At 32.6% G+C, this 23881-nt stretch overlaps 1 protein-coding gene across 3 annotated transcripts in view; it reads left to right on the top strand.

Moving 5' to 3' along the window:
- The window catches only part of LOC139481700 (uncharacterized), a 66452-nt gene that overhangs the window by 26900 nt on the left and 15671 nt on the right, over window positions 1-23881 (top strand). The window contains exons 1-2 of one of the 3 annotated variants that reach the window (XM_071265168.1): window positions 10587-10674; window positions 14030-15756. In XM_071265168.1, the coding sequence (XP_071121269.1) occupies window positions 14030-15733 (1704 nt within the window). In that variant the 5' untranslated portion in view covers window positions 10587-10674 and the 3' untranslated portion in view covers window positions 15734-15756. Of the gene's footprint in view, window positions 1-10586; window positions 10675-14029; window positions 15757-23881 lie in introns of those variants that run through there. The other 2 variants (XM_071265171.1, XM_071265170.1) reach the window with 2 other exon arrangements.

The following is a 23881-nucleotide window of genomic DNA, read 5'->3' on the forward strand; positions in this document are numbered from 1 at the left end:
GTTTTTATTCATAAATATTTTGATCTGAGCGTCACCGATGAGTCTTATGTAGACAAAACGCGCGTCTGGCGCATTAAATTATAATCCTGGTACATTTGATAACTATTTACACCACTGCGTCGATGCCACTGCTGGCGGAAATTGCTTCTCCGAGGGTATCACAAGCCCAGTGGTCAGCACTTCGGTGTTGACATGAATACTAATTATATGGTCATTTTTATAAATTTCCTGTTACAAAACTTCGAATTTTTCGAATATCTAAGGATGTTCTTATCCCAGGAATAGATTACCTTAGCTGCATTTGGCACAACTTTTTGAAATTTTGAGTCATCAATGCTCTTCATCTTTGTTCTTGTTTTTATTCATAAATATTTTGATCTGAGCGTCACCGATGAGTCTTATGTAGACAAAACGCGCGTCTGGCGCATTAAATTATAATCCTGGTACATTTGATAACTATTTACACCACTGCGTCGATGCCACTGCTGGCGGAAATTGCTTCTCCGAGGGTATCACAAGCCCAGTGGTCAGCACTTCGGTGTTGACATGAATACTAATTATATGGTCATTTTTTATAAATTTCCTGTTAAAAAACTTAGAATTTTTCGAAGTTTTTACCCTGAAAATGTCTTTTTCACCTTTAATTTCAAAGACTTTAAGTTATAGACTTGTATTAGCCATACTTACATTGTTTTGACGTAAACTTTCTTTTGTTAATAACATTTTGTGCATAATTCAAGATTTAAAGTCAAACTCCTTCCTTTTCAAAATTATTAGAAACGGGTCTAGGTGAATGGGTCCGTTTCTAATAATTTTGAAAAGGAAGGAGTTTGACTATTAATCTTGAATTATGCACAAAATGTTATTAACAAAAGAAAGATTACGTCGAAACCATGTAAGTATGGCTAATACTGTACTAATTAAAGCGGAAATAATTATTATTTTGATGGAAAAAGAGTTGCACAACACATAGTCGCTAGTTTAAAATGCTAATCAAATATAAAAGGAATACATGTCCGTTGGGATAAGTGGTTTCTAGATGACAAAAAAACATCCGAGGATTCCGTGGACACAGCAATTGTATCACTTACCTAACAGATTTGTCTAAATCATCATTATTCGGATCGTCGTCCGAGTCCATCAAAGGAAAAACTCCGAAAGTCGCCGTTGGTTTTGGTGGCAGTATCCGTTTCCGCCAGAAGTGGCCGTTATGGTTATGCACCGTGAATGTGATTTAGGAGAAATCAATATGGACGGATCGTCACTTGATTTCTTAGATGACTTTTTGTCTTTGTCAGATATATTTTACTTTTTATTTATTTGCTGAAACTTTAATAAAAAGTAAAATCACAAAAATACTGAACTTAGAGGGAAAACAATTCGGAAAATCCATAATCACATGGCAAAATCAAATAACAAAAAACAAAACGCCTCAAAAACGAATGGACAAAACTGCCATATTCCTGACTGGGTACAGGCATTTTCAAATGTAGAAAATGGTGGATTAAACCTGTTTCTATAGCGCTAACCCTCTCACTTTAATGACAGTCTCATCAAATTCCGTTATATTTACATTGATGCGTTAAATATACAACCACAATACATAAAATAGTCAAAATATGGATACATCAGTCATCATCGTATATCAATTTTAAAAGGAACAATTTAACAGAACACAAAAACATCTACTATATTTCTAAATATAGAAAATTGTAAGATCAAACGTGTTCAGCAAAATAAGATCTCCAATAAGGCAACTTGACAAAAATTGTCTAATGACCGTTGATAAGATGTTCGACGAATAACAATATTACTGATTGCAATGATGGGAAAACAATGGCATATATTAACCAGGGGAGCGATTCGTGCTCTTTTTGCCTCGTGCTTATATTGATTATAACGACGTAAGCGTCAAAAATCTAAATTATTTATAGGTGTCGTGTTGCTCGTTGCTTGATGTTCTATGCTTTGATTGTATATTGATGTTTTCGGTTTCCCTTTCACTTTTCGTCTGTACTTTGGAATATAAGTTTAAATGTCCGTTTGAATTATTGGTCTATCTTTAACGCCAGTCAATGCAGATTATCGGACGTTCTTCAGAGCATGGAATTTGTAATGGTTAGTGTCGAGCTAAGTTCGATAGGTTCGTGTTGGATTATTTTTATGTTACCAAAGATCTGGTGAAGCCTGTTTATAACTTGCACATGACCATGATGACGCTTTTGTTTGTTCAGTTATGGCTTCAAATAATGTTAAGGGTAATACGGCTTAGAAAAAAGTCATCTCAAGTTCATACATTAAATTTTCTTAAGTTACTAAAGTCGCAATAATCAAACTAGGGATCGAGACTGCAAGCATCGTTTACGTCGCTTTAATGCTAGACTTGGGAGTTCCTCTATAGATAAACAGCAAAATAACAAAAATGCCGAACTCGAAGGAAAATTCAAATTATGCTTTGGGTTTGCTTAAAATTCGGCAAATAGATCTTAAGCTTGTGTGTTCTATTTTCATTTGAAAACGTTGCACATGTAATCCAAAGCGGTCATGGGAGAAATATTACTAAGCCTAACCAGTAAAACACAGGCTTTGCAAATATAATGGTTTGGTGGTTTGTACATTCATCTTGCCTCGCCTTATTTGCCTATTGATATGGTTTGCACAAAGAATAGTAAAAGAGTGTACACCAAACGAAACTAAAGAAATTAAACAAACTACAAAGAGAATGTATCGTGAAGCCCCGAAATTCTGAGGTCAGTTTTCTAAGTAAATGTCTATAAACATATTTTTGCGGGTTTCTAGTTCGCAATATATATTTTTAACAACAATAAATCACAAAACGCACGGTCGTTTTTAGTGTAAGAGCCATCCAACTATGTTCTATTTGTAGTTTAATCAAGTTTTAGTTACACAGAGTGTTTGTTTCGAGATGTTTACAAGTAATTAACATACCTGTCTATTTCAAATAGTCACATGGTGTTCTATTTTCCAGTTTAGTTTTAGATGGTTTTGCTTTGTTTGTATGAATATTTGCTAAATCTTAATTACAATGATAATGCAAACATGTATATAAACAAACCAAGCAAGCCAACCACACTAATAAACTAAAAGCATTATGAAACGTTTAACTTATTAGTATGCGATGTAAATTTAGACCGAAACAGAAACGTAAACCTTGCTTATTCGGGGACGTAGATTGGCTTAACTGTCCAAGATAAATGTATTTAAGGGTATCGAGTCAAGGGAAAAGATATACATTTTATTCTACATATAGATCAGGATCTGGACAAATTATTTGGGAAAAAGAATTGACTTGATAAGCAATAAATGCAATTGTTAAGTAATTCATCGATATATTACCTCAAACTTTCACTCACTAACTGTGCAGATAAAATCAATCCTTCTGACTACATAATCTTCAAACGAGAGTCGGCTAAATGAGAACTTTATTTAATGAAAATTAATTGATTAATAATTTCCTTTTTTTTAAAATGCCTTGCATGTACAATAGAAATGAATTGCCATTCAATGAAAATGATAGTCTAGTATTATTATTCGACTGTAAAAATGAATTGCATAACGAAAACAGTATTTGTTTCAATATCAACACGCTGAATAACAAACCTGTTTTAATTTATACAACATTGATCATTATCATGTTGAAAGGTAACTTTTTCCGCCAATGATACTTATCTACATTTAAATCTCTTGCACACTCTGTTCGTGAATTATTATTTTAATTAATCTATGTGTGTATCAATTTTGCACCAAGATGGCTGTCAGCGCGATGAAAACCCGTACCCGTCCGCAAATAAATTTATTTATATGGTTTACATAATAGAGACAACGGTAACACTCATTAGAATTTACATAGCTCAAACATATAAATTTTCCTTAAATAAGACATTAGTAGTAATAACAATATTATTTTTTTCTTTTATTACTTTGCTTGTATGTGTACCTAAAGGGGGGAATGTGTCGATTTTTGTAAGGTAGCTCGATAAGATGTTTTTCGCGACAAGTCCTCCTCCAATATCATATGTTTATTCTGATCATAATGAAACTCATTCGTGGTCTGTTGAAATTGGTGTATGGATATTTTCAACGTTTAAAAGGAGGCAAATCAAAATTGTCAATGTCATATACTTCCTACCAACACTATATTTGATCAACATAGTGTAGTTCTAACAAATTTATATAAAATGTTAAAAACAAACTAACAATTTCACAGAATGTATTTTCTTTTTATTTATTGTACAAGATGTTTTTATTCATTACTTTCATACATGTGCTGATGTGTAATCAAAATGCTATGGTTACATTAGTATAAGAACATATGACATATCAAAACATGTAAATGTTAGATAAGTTATCATTAGCTGTCAGTAGATGGGACGGTCAAATATCTCGTGACCGTTTATCTATTCATCGTTTTAGCTGATAAAATCTTACGAGATTTGAAACATTTTTTTTTCTATCCTCGAAGAGTAGGTAATTATGTATTACCTCTTCTTAATATTTATATTAGAATTGTCCTCGTTATTTTTCTTCTTTAATGTATGTACCTGTCATTTTATATGTCCTTCGACTATTGTCGTAACGTGATATATTATTTGTCCGTCCGTCAAAATCATGTATACATGGCGTTTCATATCATAGGGATTTTCAAAATTATGAGTCGAAGATAAACCATAGATGAAAAAAAAACCAACAGTCTAAAAACACAACGCAAATATTGCAAATTGTAGAAAAATTTAAATGCCAGTTCCGATAGTCTTTATTTAATGTATTAGAATATAGAAATAGAATTACACGAATAACAGAAATAACATGTTCATTTAACATGTTTAAAACCTTAATGGTTATCTTGTTTTTTGTGAGTCATGTAAATGATCATTAAATTTTTATCATTCTTTTTTAAAAGGGAAAAGATAAAGATTTTTATTATATTTTGTAAACTATAAAATATATTTTAACTTTTCTAAGCTCTTTTGTGTGGTTTGTTTTGCTAAAATGTTAAAATGAACATTATTATTTACACAGGCAACAATGGAAGTCTTGTTTGGTCCTGCGTTTTCAATATAAAATATCCATTGAAAAAAATGTCAAATTCTGAATTTTCAACATCTTTTTTGCGTAAATAAAACTGCAAAACACATATTGTGTTGCATTTTTTTATATAGAAAAATGGCATATTCAACGGTTCCGGAATTTTCGAAATAGTATAAATGAAGAACATCCCTTGCCTAACTTGGCACAGAAAAAGTTGTTTGTCACAAACAGTTTTCTCCAAATTTCTCGCTTTTTTCCCAACAATGGCCAACACTCATTTCTCGATATTGCAATTTTGATTTATACGTACTAGGGCAGCAGAAAAAATATTTACTTATACCTATTATCTGGAGTGTGAAATGAACGTGGCACTAGTCATCTTTAATCACATCTTTTTACCCTAAAAAATGTTCCTTCGTTCTGAAAATATAAACAAAACATAATAAAGAGTAGACATTATATTACTACCTACCTTTTTTCTATTTGGTAGGTTATCCTTTAATTAAGATATCTGGAGCTGGCATGTCAGTAACTGCTAGTAGTCTGTTATTATTACATATTATTTTTATGTCGATACCTCTGCTGGTGGACTATCAGTCCCCGAGGGTATCATCAGCTCAGTAGTCAGTGCTTCGGTACTGACATGATTAAACAAACTTTACTAGAATTGTCCGCGTTTATAAATTTTGAAATTATTATGAAACTAAGGTTTCAACTCCCTCAGGCAAAGTTGGCTTTAGATGAATTTGGCTTTTTATTTTAGGTATTTTTAACATATAGCTCTTCAACAATTTTCGGTACTTGTACAATCATCTTCGGATTTCAAATGTTTGGCTTTGAGCGTTCCTGATGAAGGTAAATCCAGAAAAGCGCTTCGGACGCAATAAATTATTAAACGTGTTGTTTTATATTTTTATTGTCATTTTGTTTATTTTCTTTTGCTACCTCTTCTGACATCAGACTCGGACTTCTCTTGAACTGAATTTTACTGTGCGTATTGATATGCGTTTATTTTTCTACATTGACTAGAGGTATAGGGAGAGTGTTGAGATCTTCAAAAAACATGTTTAATCCCGCCGCATTTTTGCGCTTGTCCCAAGTCGGGAGCCTCTGGCCTTTGTTAGTCTTGTATGGTTTTAATTTAAGTTTCTTGTGTATGATTTGGCGTTAAGTATGACGTTCATTATCACTGAACTAGTATGTATATTGTTAAGGAGCAACCTGAAGGATTCCTGAAACTCATATTAAAGATTTTAAAAATACGCCAATTTAGGCACAATAATTAAGTTTTGATAAACCTTCAGCATTGAACACGCTATTTTATTGTAGATAATGGCAAGCTCTGTACCTTCCTGTGGTGTATGTGAATATCGACATATCTTCAAACCAGCGTCCATTTGGTGTTCAGATTGCAACGAGGGCCTATGTGTGAACTGCAACGAGCATCACGAGATGTCCAAGGCAACTAAAAAACATCGTACTTTATCAATGTCAGATTATCAAAAACTGCCTTCTTACATTAGAAATATTAATCAGACATGTAGTGAGCATGATGAAAGCTATAAGATCTACTGCAATGACCATGAATGCGCATGTTGCAGTAAGTGCATTGTTGAAGAGCACGCAAAATGTCAAAATATTGCTAATTTTGACGATGTTTATAACACACAAAGTCATCAATTGCTTTTATCGAAATTCAAGAAACTTTAAATGAAGGTGCTGAAAATATTCAACGGATCCGCAAAGATAGAAAGAACAATATGAAAGCAATTTCTAAAAAAATGAAAACGGATCGAAAGTGAAATTCAACAAGTTCGGGAAAATATCAACCAATATCTCGATAAACTGCGTGATAATTTTCTAATTGAATTGATCGATATAGAAAGAAAAGAAAATAAGAAAATCAACCAGTTTATAAACGCTTTAGACGAGCATAAATGTAAACTTACCGAACACCAAAAGAACATTACATACATAAAACAATATGCATCAGATCTACAGAGCTTTCTAGCAATGAAACAACTAGAAGGTGATGTTGATGAGAAATGTCAGTTCATTGAGTCACTTTCTGAGAGTGATGTGCTGAATCGTGTGGAGATCAAATGTAATATTAGTTCGTCACTAACTGACATTGCAAACCTTGTACCTGTGTTCGGAAAAGTATATATTGAGAGTGCTTGTAAATCGGTGATGATAACAAAGAAAAAGCAACAACAAGCTCAGTTAGTACTGCCTAGAACCTTGTCCGTGTCCATTGAGACTATCCAAGTGGAGTTACAACAAACCATAGAAAATAAATCACATGTCAGAGGATGTTGCATATTGCCAGAAGGTAGATTTGTGTTAACCTATCCTGACTTAAATAAAGTAGAAATAGTAAAAGGCGACGGGTCGGCTGAATTTTCATTGAATGTTACAGCCGTATATGGTGTAGCTTACAACGATGCAGATAACACATTAGCCATATCTTCCTGGTGTAGGTTCAACGGCGTTGGCGATCAAATAACAATAATTGATTTAACCCAGCGAAAAGTGAAGAAAACATTTTCACTTGGGGACAAACCACTGGTATAGCGACAACAAATAAAACACTGCTGTATTACAAAACCACCAAACAATTCAAGCCATTGATCTGAGTAACGAATCAACAAGTGACATAGTTCCCAAGAACAAAGAATCATTTGTCGATGTAGCAATATGTAATGACAAAATTTATTATTCCAGCTATGAATATGATACAGTAGAATGCTGCGATTTAAAAGGCACACCAATATGGACATTCAAAAATGAAAGTGTTTTATCGTATCCATCTGGTATATCAGTCGACAATGATGGTAACGTGTTTGTTGTGGGTCATGAAACACAAAATGTCGTAGTAATATCATCAGATGGACGAACACATCAGGAACTCCTAACTCTAAGCGAAAATTTTAGATCACCATGGTCAATTAACTTTGGGAGAGCAACAAATCAGTTATTAGTTGCAACTTATCACAAAAAATCATATCTTTTTACCGTTTCTAGAAATTAAACTAAAAAATCAACAATGGGAAAAGATAACAATAGAAAGATGAATAACGCCTTAAGGCAAACAAAATACTATGCTCAAAATTTTAATTTTTAGCATTTCCTTCGACATTGTTTGTAAATGATACGCCATGTTATTTTATGTGCATTATCTTGTAGGTATTTATATAAATCAGACTTTCGGTTCAAAAACTTTTTTGTTTAGGCCATATTTAAGTTATTAGATTGAAAAGTTGTCAGTATATAAATGGAATTTTTATTTTAGAAACTGATGTGGTATATCAGCGTTTGTGTGATTTTTAATTTATAATATTTTGCCCTCGAAAATCACTAAAAAGACAATAATTGTCAAAATGCGCATTTGGTGCAGTGAGATTGTTAATTGTATCATTATGAAAGTAAGACGACTCAGAAGTTGATTTGGTGAATTTAATACAACTCAACATATGTTCATGCTCCTGTATCAACATTTTGTACGCTATTCACGTGTTTTGTCTACCTTTTACACATACCTTATCAGTGACGCTCAATAAAAAAAAGAGTCAATGCCGAATACAGTTCGAAGTTGTAGAGCATTTAGAACACAATACTCCGAACGATTTTTGCAAAATGTAGCTGAAGTAATTTCTAATGCACGAGAAACGTTTGTATGCCTAACCTTTTACAATAAATTGATGACCGTTTTGTAAGTATTAGATGTAAGTATTTCAAAAACCGTCAAGCAAAACAAATTGATTTTAGACATGAGGATAATGATTGATTCATAGATGTTGGGGTTAATTTTGTCGTCTAAATCGGCTCTGTCGTTTCGTTGTACTGTTGCCATAACCTTGTTCGCATTAAATGAGAAAGGTCGTGAGTTCAAACCCTACCTTGGGCAAATCAGAGATAAAAAAAAAATATTAGTTGTTTCTCTGCTTAGCACGCAGCGCTATCAATAAGAGTATAAATAGGTTGATTGTCGTTCTAATACAGAATTAAGTTTGCATTTATATATTCTAGTCTGGAATATGCACATCTGGGGGTTTAACAGCTATTCATTCAATCATCATGCATTATATTGAAGATTTTAATTTCATTTAAATCTCCAGTATAATAATATCAATGAAAGAACAACATTTTAATTATAAAATACAATTTACGAAAATAAAATAAAGGTCAAAAACTACATTTCATAAGCATTACTATCCAGTATGGATTTAAAGCAAGGTTGAGTTACTGCTGTCATTTTTGTATACATTTAAAACAAAAGTATACACCTGATTTCATCATTAATTCTGATTTAAGCATGTAAAACAAAGTTCTGCCACTGAAGTCAACATCAGAATGAGTGTATAGCAAAGTTATGGCACTGATTTGATCCTCATTGCAAGCTTGTGTTGCTGATGTTTTTATAAGTATACATGCATTTCAAATTTGTGTTGATCATGTACTAATCAGTGTCTTTGAATTGCAAAGTTGTGTCGGTGATGATATCATCAGTATACATGTATTCCGAAGTTGTGTCGGTGATGATATCATCAGTATACATGTATTCCGAAGTTGTGTCGGTAATGTCATTGCAGTATACATGAATTGCAAATGTGTGTCGGTGATGTCATCGTCATTATACATGAATTGCAAATGTGTGTTGGTGATGTTTATATCAGTATACATGCATTTCGAAGTTGTGTCGCTGATGTCATCGTCAGCTTACATGCATTGCGAAGTTGTGTCGCTGATGTCATTATCCGTATACATACATTGCAAAGTTGTGCCACTGGTCACGTGGCATCATCAGTATTAATGCATTGTTAGGTTGTCACGCAGATGTTTTCATCGGAATTTCAGTATAAACAAGTTTTGAAACTGATGTCGGCATTGATATGCATGTTCTTGTAAAAAGTTCGTTGCGAATGATGTGGGCAGTAGTTGTATTCATGTAAAAAAAGATGTGCACTTATCACCAGTATATACGTATAAAACACATTAATATTGGTTGGAATATCCTCATGACTAAAAGTCCATTTTCATATTATCGACTTTTGACACCGGAATTAATATCTTTCGACAGGTGACTTTCTTTAAGGTATGAGAGAAAACTATCTGTTTAAATGCTTTCTATACATGACTAAATCATCGGAAAATAGTTAAAGTCCCACTAAATTGCACCTTTATATACTCGAACACCTTGATTTTTATAGGTTAGCGTAACGAAATGTTCTATCCAAATTTTTTTTTAATTTGCAATCAAGTTACCTTTTTAGTTAAGTATTGGTCGTTGCAATTAAATTTACAATTTATAAAAAGATTCAAAAAATGTTTGTACTGGATCGTGATTTCCTATACACATTAATACCTCTTTCCAAATTCCTTACATATTTTCTATATGTAATCAAATTGCTCTTCTTTTTCATACTAACGTGAAATTAACAAACTGTGTATACAAATATATATAATTAATACATTTAAAGGTATGCGCTATTTGAACATGAATGACGTATGTTTACAGATGTCGTCAATAGATTCGACATACCTCGTGACTATTTCGTTTGTTTACCTTCCTGGTTGGAATATTTTATCAAGTTAAAGACATTTGTGTAATTACATCAAATTCAGGTAAAATTATTGCTGCTTTATTTCATTTCAATGATATTTAAAGAAAGGAATAGTATTATATACCATCTGAGCTCCATTGCGTATAGTTATCATGTTTTAACAAGTAATTTTGTGACTAGTATGTACACATAATGTGATAGATGTTCTCTAACACACATCTTTTCTCCGTGTACACTATCAGAAAAGGTTGTGTCTTGTATACCATGTTTCCCCATCACGTTTAATGATACGTCAGGTATGGTTTAATAAATTTTTATAAATTGCGTCAACTGGCCTTAGCTACATCATGAACATATCCAATGATTTTGATAATCTTCATACTAGTCGTTCAAGGTTTATCGAACTTTAATCGTCATTTCAAACCTGCTCATTTCAATTTCTTTGTTAGTCAAAGAAGAATTATATTTTAAGATACCTGGACGATCCTATTTAACAAAGGTCAGAATGACTATTGTTTAATTAATGTCCTTTCAACTTAAAGACCCGGTGCAGGTCTTTAAGTTGGGGTTAAATTTTAAAAACTCACTCACGTTCTCACTAATGAGACACGCCCAATAAATGACCAATTGGGGTCACGAAAGGAGAGAAAAATCCACCATTCAACGTTGATTTCTTCATAGGAAATTGCTATATCGAAACTCTCTAGGTCTTACAACATGATACACTACAAAAAGTACAATAGACCTACAAACACTGTACAATTCATGAACATTTACACAACGTTCATAATTTTATTTTTGAAATAGCATTATTTAACATTAAATATTTAAAGCTTTATATTGAATGTGACACTAAGTTTGTTGCCTCAGCGACGAATTCTCTTCGGAAAGACTCTATGTTAACAACTTCAGTTGGTGTGATGTGTCATGACTAGTTTTTATTCCTCTTGCGATTGTAGTTTCGTCTCTGTGCCTCATAGCTCTGTGCACTTGGTAGTTTCTGCTTTTGCCATACAAGATCTCTGATGACTCATTTTGTTGGAAGTTTGCTGTCCTTTTGTAACTACGAACAGCATTACTACGATGACCTAGAAAAAAATGTGTTATTTTTTAGTTAGAACTTGATAAGAAATTAAACTGTTCACTTTATATATGTAACGATTGAATATTTAGAAAAGAAACGTAACAAGAGCATTTATACCAATTCGATTATTTTAAAATTCTACAAAATGTTCGTAGGTCTTTTAATTTCAACATAAACTTCTAATTCAACTTTTACTATTACAAATTGTTCATACGTTTTATCTATAAATATTATTTCCGAAATTTACTTTTTTTTTCCCACAAATTCATTGATGATTATCAAAGTATTCTCTAATTTCTGTAAAGACGGTTTTCGTATTGCATGTACATAATTAACAAATTAACCTAAAAAAAACAAGAAAAAACAAGATTTTGTTCATATCGCTTTTGATATCTTTAGAATACATTGTGGACTATTTTTTTGTCTAGTTTAATCTGTATCCAGTGTTCACACCCAATGATCAGTTAAAGTGCATATTAATATTATGACTCAACGTTGCCTTACGCAATGCATTTGTTTCTCTCGTTACATTGCTGTGACGTTTTCACACAGCTGGCACATATCTCTTAAAACATATGTACCTTCATTCTTCTATATATTAAAGTATAAACTTGTTACATTCAGAGACGAGTGTGTGTTGTAATGGGAAGTTTGTTCATTCATACATGTTCCATTCGATCTGGAAACTACAAACAATTGGACTGCCAAATCATCCAATCTGAAACGCAAATTAGTGACAAGTATCTGTTATACATAAGAAAAATGAAACACTGTATATATTAATTTCATATTTGCATATGGAGAAGAATTTACTTTTTGCGAACTTCTCGAGTTTTCATGTTTAGAAAGATACTTGAAAAGTATCTATAATAATAGTAACAGCAAAAAAAAAACAGCAGGTAAAACTTGTCAAAACAATTTCCCCACCCTCTATATTTTTTCAGATTTATATGCTACCACAAAATATGATTTCGTAGGAAATATCCTTTAACTTGAAATGTTGCATTTAATAATAATAGTTTATAGACACGTTTTGAATGTAAAAGTCCTTTTTTTACAAATTTTGGAACACGACCAGTTTTCTAGTTGTCATATAAATTATTTGGACAATCATGGATGAGTATTGTCCTGTGCTTAGCTAAATGGGAAATATTGTACTGCTTGTCGTACTTTGGCTTTACTAGCAAAATGTCTTATAAAACATCATTTAATATTGCTAGAAGAACAAACTTTGGAGATTTCCTATTGATTATTGTATCACAGTTTAAATTCGTTTGTAAAACGATAACAATGAGGATTAATCGTTTAAATAGATGCAAATAGAAGCATATTATCATAAGAAACGAAAAACATTTATTTTTATTAAAAGTACTCGTGCTTCTAAACAAAGGCAACAATAGTATACCGATATTCAAAAGTCCCAAATCGATTGAGAGAAAACAAATCTGGGTTAGGAACACATCAATTATAAGAGGGAAACAAAGGAATAGCAGGAACACTGAAGTGCAACAAAAACAAACGCAAACATACATAAAAACAAACCATTTGATAACAACTGCTATATTCGTGACTTGGTATAGCACATTTTAAGAAACAATGGTGGGTTGACCTGGTCAAATGGCTAGCTAAATCTTCCACCTTATGATAAAGTCAAAATATAATGAATATGAAATGCTCATGATACTAACACGGTCTCCTATGTAATTTGATCACTAGTTAAATAAAGGCATACAGATGTTTTATGTTGGAATACCCTTCTTTGCGTTAGATATACGTACTGTTATGTTTTAAAAATTCTACCGGGAAATATATTTGATATTTGATGTTTTTACGTAAAGATAGTTAACAACCCGACCATAGAAAAAACAACAGCAGAAGGTCACCAACATGTCTTCAATGTTCGGCACAAAGGCTTCCAAATTTGTTTATTAAGACAGCTATTTCAACATAAGTGCTGAAGTAATAAATTATTTACGGAAATTAGTTGAAATAAAGATTTTACTTTATGTTGCTATCCTCATTCTATAATAAAACTAAACAATCCAATAAATAGACAACACATACTTGAAAAGGCAAAAAACAACAACCACACAGTTACAGGATCCTTAGATGGGCCTGCATAAATAGAATTAACAGGGTTATCATCAAAGACACTGAAAACAGATATTAGAAAACTCGCAGATATTTTGCTATAACAAAATATACAAGGCTAAAAAGTAATGACTGTAAATTATTTGTATCTTTCTTTTAATGATTTACAAATGTAGTGAAGATAAAAAAAATCTGAATTTTTGAAACATTTTTAACGGTCAATATATACTTTTGCTTGTAGATGATGGCAAGCTCTGTATCTTCATGTGGTGTATGTGAATTTCAAAATGTCTTTAAAGCTGCATCCATATGGTGTTCTGATTGTGATGAGGGCCTTTGTATAGACTGCAGTAAGCATCATGGAATTTCCAAAGCAACAAGAAAGCATGTAACTATACCGATATCAGAATATAATGCATTGCCTACTTACATTACAAACATTAAGCAGACATGTAATACCCATGATGAAAATTATCAGATTTACTGCAATGAACATGAATGTGCGTGTTGTAGTAAGTGCATCGTTGAAAAGCATACAAAATGTCAAAATATTTCCAATCTTGATGATGTTGTAAAACACACAAAGGCTTCAAACGCTTTTTTGGAAATTTGTGAAACATTAAATGAAGTTGCTGAAAACATAAAAAGGATCCGTCAAGACAAAAATGGTACTCTGAAAACATTGTCCGAAAAAAGAAAACAGATCGAATGTGAAATTCAACAGGTTCGGTTAAATATCAATCAACATCTCGATAAACTGCAAGAGGACTTCATATCGGAATTGCATGAGACAGAAGGAAGAGAAAAATCAAAAATCCATCAGTTAATGAAAGCTTTAGATGAGCATGAACGTAAAGTTGTCAAGCACCAAGAGAATATAGCAAACATAAAACAACACGCATCAGAGCTACAGACCTTCCTATCTCTGAAGCAGCTTGAAGGTAATGTTGATGAAAACTGTCAGTTTATTGATTCACTTACTGAAAGTAATGTTCTCAATCGTGTGGAGATCAAGTTTAACATTAATACATCACTGACTGACATTGCAAATGGTGTTCTTGAGTTTGGAAAAGTATATATTGACAAGTCCAGTACCTCATTGAACATTGTAAGGAAAAAGCAACAACAAGCTCAGTTGATAGTACCTAAAGTATCATCAATTGTGCCCATTGAGAATATACAAGTCAAGTTAGAACAGACTATAAATACCGAATCATCTTATGTTACAGGATGTTGCATATTACCTGATAGTAGATTTGTATTCGCCTATCCTGAATTAGACAAAGTTACTGTAGTTAAACAAGACGGGACGGTTGACTTTGTTTTGAATGTAACAGCAGCACGTGGTATAGCGTACAACAATGAAAATAACACTTTAGCAATATCATCCCGTTGGAATACCCAAGGCAAACAAATAACACTAATTGATTTAAAGGGACGAAGAGTAAAGAAAACTTTTTCACCTGGTGGACAAACCGATGGCATAGCAGTGACAAATAATACACTGCTGTATCACCTACTCAACAAATCAATTCGAGCCATGGATCTGACTGACGAATCAACACGTGATATAACTACTGAGAACATGGACACACAAATCAACATAACTATATCTGGACACAAACTTTATTATTCCAGTAATAAGTATCATACAGTAATATGCTGCGATATGCAAGGAGTGAAACAATGGACATTCAAAAATGAAAACGTTTTAGCGAATCCATTTGAAATATCAGCTGACAATGCTGGTAACGTGTATGTTGCAGGATATGGATCCAATAATGTCGTGGTTATCTCCCCTGATGGACAAAAACATAGGGAACTATTAACTACAAAAGAGGGTTTAGATTCCCCATCTTCAATTAACTTTAGAAAGGAAACTAATCAGTTATTAGTTACAAATGATTATAAGAAAGCGTATTTGTATAACGTATCTAGTAATTAAACCACTTCAATATTATATCTTAATGCAGTATTGAATGAAATATGATATTATAGAACAGCCCGGACTTTTCTTGATATTCAGCACTGAAACCAGGAAATTGTTTCTACACTAAATACATTATATTTCTGATCTGCAAAATATTTGCAAAGACGATGTGTTTTCAAATTTTTGGTTTTTTCATATTTTTGCAATGTTTTGCATCCAAAATTCAATAAAAAAAAATTCTTTGCATATTGACAACAAAAATAGGATTTCTGCAGCTAATTTGGAAATACTCTGATCATAATTTCAAGCAAATTTGATATGTTTTAATAAAACATGTCAATGTAATTTTGTTAAAATCAACCAGGACCAGGGCCAATCAAGTGTATCTTATTATAATCCTGTGTAACTAATTTCCTTTTTGAGGTGCAGATATATAGAGTAATTAAGAGTTGGTTTATCCAGTGTAGGATATTATGGAATACATTTTTCAGCATTTACTTTAATATTTTTCTTTTAGAAATTCCTACTTGCATGCTTGTGGTATAATTATTGTGTGTTTATTTCTATATCAGAAATCCAGATCTGGTCTGTTTCTAATATTAAAGGAGGTGTTTCGTTTACGGTCATGTAGACCCAGCAGATATCCCTAGAATATATGTTTCCTTTCTTGTGATATTTAGAATCAGTGGCGAATCCAGAGGTGGGCGTACATGGCGTACGCCTCCCCTTTGCTTGGATTTTCTTTTTTTGTAAAATGATTAATCAGACTTGACCTCGTGAACTTTGCCATTTCCCGTGTATTTAATTTTTATGCGACAATTCTTTACTTATAAAGATATTTTTCGCTGGTATTTACTGATTATGTCAAAGTCATGTGATTCGCTATTATGAAGTTGGACAATGCATAAAAACCCGTTACTCATTCATTTTAAATTCAAATTACAGTAACGATGCTTAGGCTGAGGATGACAACCGTGATACCTTGAAAGCGATAAAGGAATGAGCAGGATGGTAGTTACTTCTTTGTCACAATTCAACCAAATAAAAAGTAATACTCTGTTACACTTTCATAAAAAAACAAATTCACAGCAATATTATTTTCCTACGAAAAATGTTTAACACAAACGCCATGAGAAACGCCACAGCCTTTTTTAAAATAACATGATAGCTGAACAATGATCCTCAGTCAGTATAAGCGCTAGATAGATTTAAAGTCTAAGGTACGAACCATTTGATTTGAGGAGACTGTCTAAGGTATTTGAGAGTAAAAATTTGACTCTGATATTTGCATTAAATAAATATTCTGGTCAATTGGACAAGATTAATGAAAACATTAATCTTGTACACTTTTTTGCTATTAGACAACGACAATTTCCGACAGAATTATTTAGAATTAATTGAACATGATGAATAAAGAACGGGCGTATTTGTTTGAGGCCGGGGTTTGCATGTCTGACCGGAATGTCTGTTTCGCCGAACTGATATATTGAATACTTTTTTTCAAGACCAGACTACAACCTGCCTGCTGAGTGCGGCCTTTATGTCTCCATTAGGTGACCGTCATTTATAAAGTCGTTGTCATTTCAGACTCATTCGTAGCCTTTGGTTGATTTGGATGCCCTCACTTCCCTTAAACATATCAACCAAACATTGGAATACAAATTGCTTGTTTGACTTTTTTAACTCGTGTCGGTGGTATTGTAAATTTCGTCGAATAGCCCAATCTGGAATCTGTGAGGTTATGCTAACTTAACATACAACTAATGAGAATTTTCCATGTCTAATTTTTACTGACAAGTCCCACATCAAATATATCAGTACATAGCTTTGGATCCATACTATCATTTTATGATAGACACAAAATAGGGAGAATACAGCATAAAAAATGTCCAACCCCTACACTTTACAGCAACTATAGAATATACATGCCCCACGCCAGGAACCGCCGGTTTAAAAAGTGCATTTTACACTTATTTTATGTTTTTTAGCCCAAAAAAGGTCCCAAAAATGTTCGCCTCGCTTCGCTCTTCAATCTTTAAAATATCGCCCCCCATTTCCAAATTCCTGGATCCGCCCCTGAGAATGGTTCGAATTTGATTTCACTTATTGGAATACTCAAACAGCTATTTTAAAACCAATTTGATCCCGGACAAATCCATGTATGCACTGTATGAAAATTCTGCATTTTTTTAGGATATAAGGTTCAAATATTACCTACTTCTATTCACATGCAAATGTGGAGTCGACCCTCCTCCCTTTATTGTCTACTGAATAGAGGGGCAATATGTATATAATAAACGACTTGTATTGTTATGTTGCATTGAAAAGAGTAGGATGAAATGCTTAAAGGGGCACTAGCTTTCAAATTCATGTTCACCAATTTGACTCAAATTTTCATATTTTATTTATAACAATGTAAAACATTTTTCAAAACTATCAAAAATATAAAATAAACAATTTACATGGTCTCAATAAGATTAAGCTTCGTTTAGTGTGAATTTTAGCAATGACGCCATCTAATTAAATTTCAAGTTGACCTTCTATGACCATATACGCGATGTAAACATAAACATAGATATAGATAGATTAAGCAACTCGTGTAGTTGGATTTTTAAAGGTCTACTAAATTTTGTGTTATAGATTGAAAATGTTTTATCGTCATTTGTCCTAATTGAGAATTATTTTTTGTGGATCGAACCAGTCAGTTAAATTATTTACCTTTGTTTCACTTTCATTGTTGACATTATTTTCCTTTAAATAACCGTACACGGACTATGCATGCGTTATTCTATCTCTTTCTATGGGGTTGAATTGGAGTTCACATGAATACAGGTTTAATGAGGTTGAATTATTCACTTGCAAGTGAATAATTCATTATCAATTTTTATTAACTTAATTTGACAAAATTGAACCATTTTAGCTGCTAAAAGAGAATTATTATTTCACTATTTCACTTTCATTAATGTTTGAACAAAAAAAATCATACTTTAGATTTTTTTATATATCTCGTAGCTGGCTATATATAGTGCCCCTTTAAATAAGAGAAAAAAGTTGAACTATGAAAATGTTTTCAAATGAAAATTAAACACAATAATAATAAACAGCTGTGTCATGAGCGCATGATACCCCTGTCGCGTTTTCAGAGAATAAAGTTCAATAACTTCTCAATGTCACATCAGAAATTTATGAAAAACTAAAGGGAGGTTATCTTAATAGATATAAACCAGTCACCAAAGTTTAATGGAAACTGCTCAAAGCACATAAAATGTATTGTCTGAAAGCTGGAAAACCAACCTATTTGTTTCAAGAATAAAATCCCATAACCCGGAAATGTAATATCAATTTTTTTTTAAATTAAAAGGGAGTTTACGTCAATAAATATAAAAAAATCACCATAGTTTCATAAGAACTTCTGAAATCATTTTTGAGTTATTTCAGAAAATAGGAATATCCCCCTTTTTAATTATTAATTTAATACCTCATAAGTCAGAAACATAAAATCGGAAATTTATAAAAATCAAAAGGGAGAACAATGTTTGGTTTAAGTGTTGTTGAGTTAATGTCCGACATGTTGACGAAGGAAAAACAGACGGACAACTGTAAACCTAAATATGTCTTGTAAATGGGCAAAAAAGGGGGTTCTTATCCCAAATTTTCTTTTGTTTTATGAACAATTAATTTATTTAGAACTTTGTTTAAATATTTCAGAAAATTCCTTTGATCTTTTATGACATATTTTCAATATAAATGTAAAGTTAAAAAGAACATTCATTTCTTCAAAATGACAACAAATTATAAATCTATTCTATTTTAAAAAAAAATGAAAATTTATAAAATATATTCAAAAGGTTATAGTATATTCCTTTCACTGTATCTGAACATGATTAATAAAAAAAAACTGACTTGATGTCAAAATCTTATATTAGATATTTATATGTATAGAAGATATATTTATATTTCAAGTAAAGACAGAGTCAAGTGGGTACAGATGGATTTTACATATATTTGGTCATGAATAAATAAACAGATTTGAAAAACAACACTTGAGGTTCTGCCGACACAAAGATATCTGCATATATGTAACATATATGGTACATACTTGGAACAATACCACTGATGACTTGATTGATGAGTTAAACGAATGAAACATACAAATGCACAAACATACATGAAAACACAAGTGATAACTACTCTTATTAATTTGTGTTATTTTATCTTTTTATCTATAAAGGAATAACTGTATGTTTTACATTGTACATATACCGCCGACGTATTACCAGTAATGTCTTGGTAAAATGAGAAAGGTTCATAAAAAAGTAACCTAAATAGTAAAATCACAAAAATACTGAACTCCGAAGAAAATGCACAATGGAAAGTCCCTAATCAAATGGAAAAATAGAAAATTCACACACAACAAACGACTAGATAACAATTGTCATAGTCCTGACATTGTATAGGCATTTTCTTATGTAGAAAATGGTGGATAGGCCCTAGTTTTATAGCTAGCTTAAACTCTCACTTGTATGACAGTCACGTCAAATTCCAACGATGCGTGAAAAAACAAACATAAAATACCATAAGTCACACTGTATACTTCATTATCATAGGCTGCACACCATATACAAACATTGAGTTGCACAAGAACCCAACTGTGGCTTACAAATCACTAAAACTAAACAAAAACAAATCTGACATGAGTAGAATTATGCAGCAAATCAATAAACTCATCATAGATGCCACGATTATATTTTATATTTACGTCAGACGCGCTTTCGTCTTCAAAAGACTCATCAGTGACGCTCGAATCCAAAAAAGGTAAAAAGGCCATATAAGATACGAATTTGAAGAGTGTTGAGGACAAAACTTTCTAACATTTTGCCAAATACAGCTAAAGTCATCTATTCCAAAGGTAGACCAGACCTTTACATCCAAGAAATAAATAACTTTAGCCGTATTTGGCACAACCTTTTCCAAAATTGGGCCACCAATGCTCTGCACTTTTGTACTTGTTTTACTTCATATCTATTTTGATCTGAGCGTCACGGATGAGTCTTATGTAGACGAAACGCGCGTCTTGCGTATTAAATTACACCACTGCGTCGATGCCACTGCTAGTGGACGTTGCGTCCCCGAGGGTATCACCAGCCCAGCAGTCAGCACTTCGTTGTTGACATGAATACTAATTATATGATAATTTTGATAAATTTCCTGTTACATAGCTTTGAATTGTTCGAATATCTAAGGATGTCCTTATCCCAGGAATAGATTACCTTAGCCGCATTTGGCACAGCTTTTTGGAATTTTGAGTCATCAATGCTCTTCAACTTTGTACTTGTTTTTCTTCATAAATATTTTGATTTGAGCGTCACTGACGAGTCTTATGAAGACGAAACGCGCGTCTGGCGTATTAAGTTATAATCATTGTACCTTTGAACACCATTTACACCACTTGGTCGATGCCACTGTTGGCAGAAGTTGCGTTCCCTAGGGTATCACTAACCCAGTAGACAGCACTTCAGTGTTTACATGCATACTAATTATATAATCATTTTCATAAACTTCCTGTTACAAAACTTTGAAATTTTTGAATATCTGAGGATGTTCTTATCCCAGTAATAGATTACCTTAGCTGCATTTGTCACAACTTTTTGAAATTTTGAGTCATCAATGCTCTTCAACTTTGTACTTGTTTTTATTCATAAATATTTTTATCTGAGCGTCACCGATTAGTCTTATGTAGACCATACGCGCGTCTGGCGTATTAAATTATAATCCTTGTACCCTTGATAACTATTTACGCCATTGCGTCGATGCCACTGCTGGCGAAAGTTGCGTCCCCGTTCGGTTTTGACATGAATACTTATTATATGGTCATTTTTATAAATTTCCTGTTAAAAAACTTTGAATTTTTCGAAAAAATAAGGATTTTCTTATCCCAGGAATAGAAAACCTTACCCGTATTTGGCACAACTTTTTTGAATTTTGGATCATCAATGCTCTTCAACTTTATACTTGTTTTGCATCATAACTATTTTAATCTGAGCGTAACTGATGAGCCTTATGAAGATGAAACGCGCGTCTGGCGTATTAAATTATAATCCTAGTACCTTTGATAATTATTTACACCACTGCGTCGATGCCACTGCTGGTGGGCGTTTCGTCCCCGAGGGTATCACCAGCCCAGTAGTCAGCACTTCGGTGTTGACATGAACACTAATTATTAGGTCATTTTTATAAATTTCCTGTTACAAAACTTTGAATTGTTCGAAAAACTATGGACTTTCCTATCCCAGGAATAGATTACCTTGGCCGTCTTTGGCACAACATAACATGATAGGACTACAATAAAAATAAATGGAAGAACATATGAGACAGAGAAACACACGAATAATAGCTAGCAAAAGGTACCAGGTTTAAAATGTAATACACCAGACGCGTCCACATAAGACTAAGCAGTGACGTTCTGATGAAAAAAAGTTCGAAAGCCAAAACAAGTAATAAGTTGAAGAGCATTGGATCCAAAATTTCCAAAATGTTGTGCCCAATACGGCTAGGTTTTTTCTGCCTGGGATAAGAACATATTTATTATTTAGAATAATTTATACTGTTGCAAACAGTAAATTTTTATAAAAAAATGAAAATAACAATGATAATGCATGTCAGCACAGACGTGCTAAAAACTGGGCTGGTGATACCCTCGGGGAATTTTAACTCCACGAGCAATGGCATCGACCCAGTGGTTGTAAATAAACTCATTAAAGATACCAGGATTCAATTTTATATTTAATCCAGACGTGTGTTTCGTCTTCAAAAGTCTCATCAGTGACGCTCGAATCCAAAAAAGTTTAAAAGGCCAAATAAAGTCGAAAAGCACTGAGGAACAAAAATCCTCAAAATTTCGCAAAATACAGCTAAGGTAATCTATACCTTGGGTAGACAAGCCTTAGTTTTTCAAAAATTCTAAAAAAAAAAAAAAAATAACAGTAAATTTATAAATATGACAATATCAATGACGTGCATACTAATATGCTATACCTTTAATACTTTCAGAAAAAATGGACTAGCAATTTTGAAATTTTTACCCTTGAAATGTCTTTTTCACCTTTAATTTCAAAAACTTTAAGTTATGATCTTAATGATTAGGATCAGGAAATTATACATTTAGTTGATAAAGCAAAACTTTCCAAAGTTAAAATTTTTAACACAATGTGATTTAGGAGAAATCAATATGGACAGATCGTCACTTGATTTCTAATATGACTTTTTGTCCTTGTCAGATATATTTTACTTTTTATTTTTTTGCTGAAACTTTAATAAAATAAAGAAAATTGTAAGATCAAACGTATTCAGCAAAATAAGATCTCCAATAAGGCAACTTAACAAAAATTGTCTAATGCCCGCTGATAAGATGTTTGACGAATAACAATATTACTGATTGCAATGAAGGGAAAACAATTGCATATATTAACCAGAGGAGCGATTCGTGCTCTTTATGTCTTGTGCTTATATGGATTATAACGACTAAAGCGTTAAACATCTAAATTCTTTATGGATGTCGTGTTGCTCGTTGCTTGTTTTTCTATGCTGTGATTGTATAGTGCTGTTTTCTGTTTCCTTTTCACTTTTCGTCTGTACTTTGGAATATAAGTTTAAATGTCCGTTTGAATCTTTGGTCTATATTTAACGCCAGTCAATGCAGATTATAGGACGATCTTCAGAGCATGGAATTTGTATTGGTTAGTGTCGAGCTAAGTTCGATAGGTTCGTGTTGGATTATTTTATGTTACCAAAGATCTGGTGAAGCCTGTTTGGGACTTGCACATGACCATGATGACGCTTTTGTTTGTTCAATTATGGCTTCAAATAATGTTAAGGTTAATACGGCTTGGAAAAAAGTCATCTCAAGTTCATACATAATTATTCTTAAGTTACTAAAGTCGCAATAATCAAACAAGGGATCGAGAGTGCAAGCAACGTTTACGTCGCTTTAATGCTAGACTTGGGAGTTCCTCTATAGATAAACAGCAAAATAACAAAAATGCCGAACTCCAAGGAAAATTCAAATTATGCTTTGGGTTTGCTTAAAATTCAGCAAAAAGGTCTTAAGCTTGTGTGTTCTATTTACATTTGAAAACGTTGCACATGTAATACAAAGCGGTCATA

This window comes from Mytilus edulis, chromosome 7, assembly GCF_963676685.1.
Source record: "Mytilus edulis chromosome 7, xbMytEdul2.2, whole genome shotgun sequence".
NCBI classification, from domain to species: domain Eukaryota; kingdom Metazoa; phylum Mollusca; class Bivalvia; order Mytilida; family Mytilidae; genus Mytilus; species Mytilus edulis.